We start from the raw sequence: 7,075 nt of genomic DNA on the forward strand, positions 1-7,075 counted from the left end.
CACCACCATCACCACACCATCACCACCCACACCATCACCACCATCACCACCACCACCACCATCACCACCATCACCACCATCACCACCACCACCACCATCACCACCATCACCACCACCATCACCACCACCACCACCATCACCACCACCACCACCATCACCTCGATGTCGACGTTTTCTGCAGGGTCCTTCTGAATCTCCCCCCCATCTCTTCCTGCCCTGTAATCCGTAGCACACACAAGTATACGGCATTGTAATCCATATTCTGTGTGTATAACACAGGGTGTGTGTGCCTTTGTGTGTGTGAGTCTGTGTGTGTGTATGGCTGTGTGTGTCTGTGTCTGTGGGGAGCGGTAGTGTGTAGTGGGGAGCGGTGGTGCAGCGGTTAGCGCGCTGCGCTATGAACCTGGCGACCCGGGTTCGATTCCCGCTCACGGCTAACACCAGTGACGATTATCTGAACCGGTCCTGGGCCTCCCCTAGGTCGACTCAGCCATAAATGAGTACCTGGTGCGGTGTGTAAACATCGCCACTGGGGAGACAAAGGCGGTCGGGCGTGGTGCTGGCCACCCACCCCCTCGTGTGCCGTGCCGGCCTTCATAGGTGCTACTCGCTAACAGCACTTGCCCCTACAGTCTGTTAAGGCTATACGGGGGATCTTTGTATCTTTGTCTGTGTGTGTGTCTGGGTGTGTCTGTGTCTGTGTGTGTGTGTCTGTGTGTGTGTGTGTGTGTCTGTGTGTGTGTCTGTGTGTGTGTGGCTGTGTGTGTATGTCTATGCGTGTGTGACACTGTGTGTGTCTGTGCGTGTGTCTGTGTGTGTGTGTCTGTGTGTGTGTCTGTGTGTGTGTCTGTGTGTGTCTGTGTGTCTGTGTGTGTCTGTGTGTGTCTGTGTGTGTCTGTGTGTGTCTGTGTGTGTCTGTGTGTGTCTGTGTGTCTGTGTGTGTCTGTGCGTCACGCCAAAAGAACTCGCTCACCGTCCCCGCTGTGTGCTGATTGGTGCAGAGCGTTGGGGCCGGGTCACGTGACTCCGCAGCCCCCACCAGGGTCTGCTCCTTGAAGCGGACGACCTGCGTGGCGGGGGGCGAGACCAAGGTGACCCAGGGAGCCTCCACACTGCTGCAGGGGCAAGTGCAAGTCTCACAGCAAGCATCTACAGTGAGGGAAACAAGTATTTGATCCCCTGCTGATTTTGTACGTTTGCCCGCTGACAAAGAAATGATCGGTCTATAATTGTAACGGTAGGTTTATTTGAACAGTGAGAGACAGAATAACAACAACAAAATCCATAAAAACGCAAGTCAAAAATGTTATATTTTGATTTGCATTTCAATGAGGGAAATAAGTATTTGACCCTCTCTCAATCAGAAATATTTCTGGCTCCCAGGTGTCTTTTATACAAGTAACGAGCTGAGATTAGGAGCACACTCTTAAAGGGAGTGCTCCTAATCTCAGCTTGTTACCTGTGTAATGCGGTTGTAAATGGCCCTCCGGAGGTGCCGTCATGGGGGGAGGAGTTAGGTCACGTGGGGGGAGAGGGGTTGAGTATAGAAGGAGGGGAACCGGAAGAGGAAGGGGAGTGACGGGGAACCAGGAACAGAGGAAGGCCACGAAGGGCGAAGCGGGGTGTGGCGAGATCGCCACGAACACGGGGAGGAACGAGGATCGGCACCGTTGGCCAGCGGTGACCGACCCGAGGCAGCAGGGAGGGCTGCAGTCAGCAGCGGAGCTGCAGAGAGAGAGTGGGCAGCGGGTCTGCATACAGTGGCAGCCAGGGGGTCTGCACATAAGGGTAGCAGCGAGTCTGCAGGAAGGAGGGGAGTAGATGAAGCAGAGAGTCGGAGGAAAGAAGAAGCTATAATAGCAGAGAATAGCCGGGGGCTACAAATACAGGAGTTATAACAGAGTGCCGTGTGGGTAAAGACGAGAACCCGAATAAAGACACGAAGACAGAAAGAAGTGTCCGAGTCCTTTTATTACACCTGTATTAAAGACACCTGTTCACAGAAGCAATCAATCAGATTCCAAACTCTCCACCATGGCCAAGACCAAAGAGCTCTTTAAGGATATGATACACACACAGTGTGTGTGGCACTGTGTGTGTGTGTGTCACTGTGTGTGTGTATGTGTGTCACTGTGTGTGTCACTGTGTGTACGTGTGTGTGTGTGTCAGTGTGTGTGTACGTGTGTGTGTCTGTGTGTGTGTGTGTGTCTGTGTCTGTGTGTGTCACTGTGTGTGTGTCTGTGTCTGTGTGTGTGTGTCACTGTGTGTGTCACTGTGTGTGTGTGTGTCTGTGTGTGTCACTGTGTGTGTGTCACTGTGTGTGTCACTGTGTGTGTGTGTCACTGTGTGTCACTGTGTGTGCATCACTGTGTGTGTGTGTGTGTCACTGTGTGTGTCACTGTGTGTCACTGTGTGTGTCACTGTGTGTGCATCACTGTGTGTGTGTGTGTGTCACTGTGTGTGTCACTGTGTGTCACTGTGTGTGTCACTGTGTGATATAAAGCTGACCCAGGTAACCCCCCCCCCTTACCCGCCACATGTTTCCCCAGAACTGCGTCACGGCGCTGGCTGCGTGTCGAGCGAGTCTCCGCAGCGCCGCACCGCGCCACGACTCCTCGCGCATCCTCCTGGCCGCCTCGCGCTGCACGTGGCGAGACACCGACACGCACAGCTGCGTGGGGGGAGACACGGGGAGATGCAGGGAGACACGCGGAGGTGAGAGAGACACGGGGAGACACGGGGAGGTGAGGGAGACACGGGGAGACACGGGGAGACACGGGGAGACACGGGGAGACGAGGGAGACACGGGGAGACACGGGGAGGTGAGGGAGACACGGGGAGACACGGGGAGGTGAGGGAGACACGGGGAGGTGAGAGAGACACGAGGGAGACACCGACACGCACAGCTGCGTGTGGAGAGACACGCGGAGGTGAGAGAGACACGGGTGAGACACCGACACGCACAGCTGCGTGGAGAGAGACACGGGAGGTGAGAGAGACACGGGGGAGACACCGACACGCACAGCTGCGTGGAGAGAGACACGGGGAGGTGAGAGAGACACGGGGACGTGTGTTGTGGTTGTGTGTTGCGTGTTGTGTTTGTTGTTGTGGTTGTTGTTGTTGTTGTGGTTGTGTTTGTTGTTGTGTTTGTGGCCGCACCGTCTTGGCCGCAGCGATCTTCCATCGTCGCTCCTGGGCAAAGTCCTCAGCCATCCACTCCATCTCCTACACACAGACACACACAGTGACACACACACAGTGACATACAGTGACACAACAACAACAACAACAACAACCGCCATTCGCCACTAAGTGGCGGTGACGTCACCACGACGCTTGTGCCAGGCCAAGTGCACCTTGAGGCACACAGAGACACACACACAGACACACCCACACACACAGACACACACACAGACACACGTACACACAGACACAGACACACACACAGTGACACACACAGACACACACACAGACACACAGACACACACACGTACACACACGTACACACAGTGACACACACACAGACACACACAGTGACACACACAGTGACACACACAGTGACACACACAGTGACACACACACACACAGTGACACACACACAGTGACAGACGTACACACACGTACACACAGTGACAGACGTACACACACGTACACACAGTGACACACACACACAGTGACACACACGACACACACACAGTGACACACACACACACGTACACACACACACAGTGACACACACACACAGTGACACACACACAGTGACACACACACACAGACACACACACAGACACACACACACTCACCTGCAGCAGGCAGTCCCAGTGTGCGCGTGGACGTGGAGGCTCGGCCACACGCACACACACAGTGACACGTACACACACACACACGTACACACACACGTACACACAGTGACACACACACACACACCTGCAGCAGGCAGTCCCAGTGTGCGCGTGGACGTGGAGGCTCGGCCACGCGGGGCAGACGCTGTGGTGCCCACAACCCGGCCTTGCGCAGGCTCCACACTCGCTCCATCACGCCCGCCTCCTACACACACACACAGTGACACACAGACACACAGTGACACACAGTGACACACACACACACACAGTGACACACAGACACACAGTGACACACACACACAGTGACACACAGACACACAGTGACACACAGACACACAGTGACACACAGTGACACACACACACACACAGTGACACACAGTGACACACACACACACACAGTGACACACACACACACAGTGACACACAGACACACAGTGACACACACACACACACAGTGACACACAGAGACACACACACACAGTGACACACAGTGACACACACAGTGACACACACACACAGTGACACACACAGTGACACACACAGTGACACACACAGTGACACAACAACAACAACAACCGCCATTCGCCACTAAGTGGCGGTGACGTCACCACGATGCTTGTGCCAGGCCAAGTGCACCTTGAGGCCACGTGAAGTGTCGAAAGCCCGCTGGCAGGAGGTCACGGGGCAGACCCAGGTGCCACGGGTCGACTGACCGAGATGACCGAGATGACTGGCTGATGCACCACCTGTGCCCCCTACTGTGCCAACTTGCTGTGCTTTAGCCACCCGGCGCTCCGCTCGTTGTTGTGAGCGTCGCTCCTCCGCCCTCCGTTGTTGTTGGAGGGCGACTGCCTCCAACTGCCCAGTAGCGTCCTTCACGAGCCTCCTCCACTGAGGCCGATCTTGACACCGCTGGTACCAGTCATCGGCAAGTCCACTCAGCTCCACGTCCTCCTGTACCACATCACTCCATCTCTTCTCCAGCCCGTGCCGCGCCCGTCTAGCCCCCTCGATCCGGCCGAACAAAAGCTGTTTAGGCATGCGGTGGCTGGGCATGCGGGCTACATGACCCAGCCAACGCAGCCTTGCCTGCCGGAGGAGCTCACTGATGGGACTTTGCCCAGATCTTTCAAGGATTTGTGAGCTCCTCACACAATCCAGCCTGGTTAAACCCAGGATGGATCGTAGGCAGGCCAGCCTAAATGTTTCCAACCGGCGAAGATGCTCCACCAGGGGGGTCCACGTCTCGCAAGCGTAGAGAAGGGAGGGAATGACCGTGGCCGAGAAGACCTGAAGCTTCGTGCGGAGCGACAGACCAGGTAGCTTCCACACAGCGTTACGCAACCGATGAAAAGATATTGCCGCTCGACTGATTCGGAGTGAGACCTCTGCTGATAGACTGGAGCCGGTCATAAGCATACTGCCCAGGTATGGGAAACTCTCCACTCTCTCCACAACTGCCCCATCACCAATTGGGAGTTGTGGGGGTGGAGTGTCCGATGGTACAAAATACCCAGGCAGGTGCTTGGTTTTGGTGGGGCTGATGGTAAGGCCCCACCTCTTAGTGGCACGCTCCAGTCTCAGCAGCAGCGCCTCCAACTCCTCTTCTGAATGAGCAGCTATTACCAAATCATCGGCATACATAACGTGGTTGACCAATAGGGAGCCATCCCTTGATCGCACCCGGGCGTCGATCAGCCTCCCATTATATCTGTACCAAATGGAAATTCCTCCGGTACAGCTATTGAAGGCTTCACGAACTACGCGGTCAAAATAGATGTTAAATAATGTGGGAGCCAGAGGACATCCCTGTCGCACCCCAAGGTGTACAGGGAAAGGCTCCGACTCCCGGCCACGTAGTTTTACCCGGGCCCGCTCACCATCATGAAGGTCCTTAATGATCGTGAGCAGAGGGTCAGGGACTCCGAAAGCACGAAGAACAACCCAGAGCCCAGTCCTACTGATGGTATCATAGGCCTTGACCAGGTCAATAAAGCAGAGATGTAGGTCTTTTTGGAATTCCCTACACCTCTGCTGTAGCAGACGGACAGAAAATATGGCATCTGTGCAGGACCGCCCTTTCCTGAAACCGCATTGGGGCTCCGCAAGCCTCTCCTCAGCGTGCCTAGCAAGGCGATGTTGAATAATCCTTGCCAGGACCTTACCCGGCACACTGAGGAGTGAGATGCCCCTGTAGTTGTTACAGTCGGTACGGTCCCCCTTCTTAAAGAGGGGAACCACCAGGGCATCCTTCCAGTCCTGCGGAACCCGTCCAGTGGTCACAGTGACACACACACACAGTGACACACACACACACCGCACGCAGACACACACAGACTCACACCACACACACACATGCACACACAGACACGCACACACCACACACACACCACACATACACCGCACACACACACACGCACAGACACACGCACACACGCGCGCACACACGCAGACACACGCAGACACACGCACACAAACCGCACACACACACACGCAGACACCTTAATAGACTGTAGGGTCAAGTGCTGTTAGTAACATTGAGTAGCACCACCTATGTACTCCCCCGTGTCTCCCCCGTGTCTCCCCCGTGTCTCCCCCGTGTCTCTCCCCCGTGCCTCCCCGTGTCTCCCCGTGTCTCTCCGCGTCTCCCCGCGTCTCCCCAGTCCCCGTGTCTCCCCGCACCATCTGTGCCTGTCTTGCAGGGTCATCCTCCATCTTCACGTCTCCCCGCGTCTCTCCGTGTCTCCCCGCACCATCTGTGCCTGTCTTGCAGGGTCATCCTCCGTCTTCACTTCCTCATCCCCGGACAGCCGAGGAGGCGTTGTCACCGGCGTTGTCACCGTCACCGGCGTTGTCACCGGCGTCGTCACCGGGGTTGTCAACGGGGTTGTCCACGGGGTTGTCACCGTCAGCGGTCGTGGTGGTGCCGGTAGCAGCGGAGCCGTCAGCTGGGCAGCGTCAGCAGCAGCAGCAGCAGCAGGAGCAGCAGCAGCAGGAGCAGCAGCAGCAGGAGCAGCAGCAGCAGGATCAGCAGCAGCAGCAGCAGCAGCAGGAACAGGAGCAGCAGCAGGAGCAGCAGGATCAGCAGCAGCAGCAGCAGCAGCAGGAACAGGAGCAGCAGCAGCAGCAGCTGTAGCAGCAGCAGGAGCAGCAGCAGCAGCAGCTGTAGCAGCAGCAGGAGCAGCAGCAGCAGGAGCAGCAGCAGCAGGAGCAGCAGCAGCAGTAGCAGGAGC

The 7,075-nt window shown here is 56.3% G+C and overlaps 1 protein-coding gene across 1 annotated transcript; it reads right to left on the reverse strand.

Moving 5' to 3' along the window:
* Window positions 1-116: 116 nt before the first annotated feature.
* On the reverse strand, window positions 117-6,617 carry LOC133362451 (E1A-binding protein p400-like; the record flags this gene model as incomplete). The annotated part of the gene is made up of 6 exons (XM_061581399.1): window positions 6,525-6,617; window positions 3,928-4,047; window positions 3,160-3,225; window positions 2,531-2,671; window positions 974-1,066; window positions 117-216 (listed from the first exon to the last, which is right to left on the reverse strand). Coding segments are annotated over exons 1-6 (553 nt in total), but the record flags the coding sequence as incomplete, so codon positions are not given.
* Window positions 6,618-7,075: the final 458 nt, after the last annotated feature.

Source organism: Lethenteron reissneri, unplaced genomic scaffold, assembly GCF_015708825.2.
Source record: "Lethenteron reissneri isolate LAM-NWPU_2019-01 unplaced genomic scaffold, ASM1570882v1 scaffold_1487, whole genome shotgun sequence".
NCBI lineage: Eukaryota > Metazoa > Chordata > Hyperoartia > Petromyzontiformes > Petromyzontidae > Lethenteron > Lethenteron reissneri.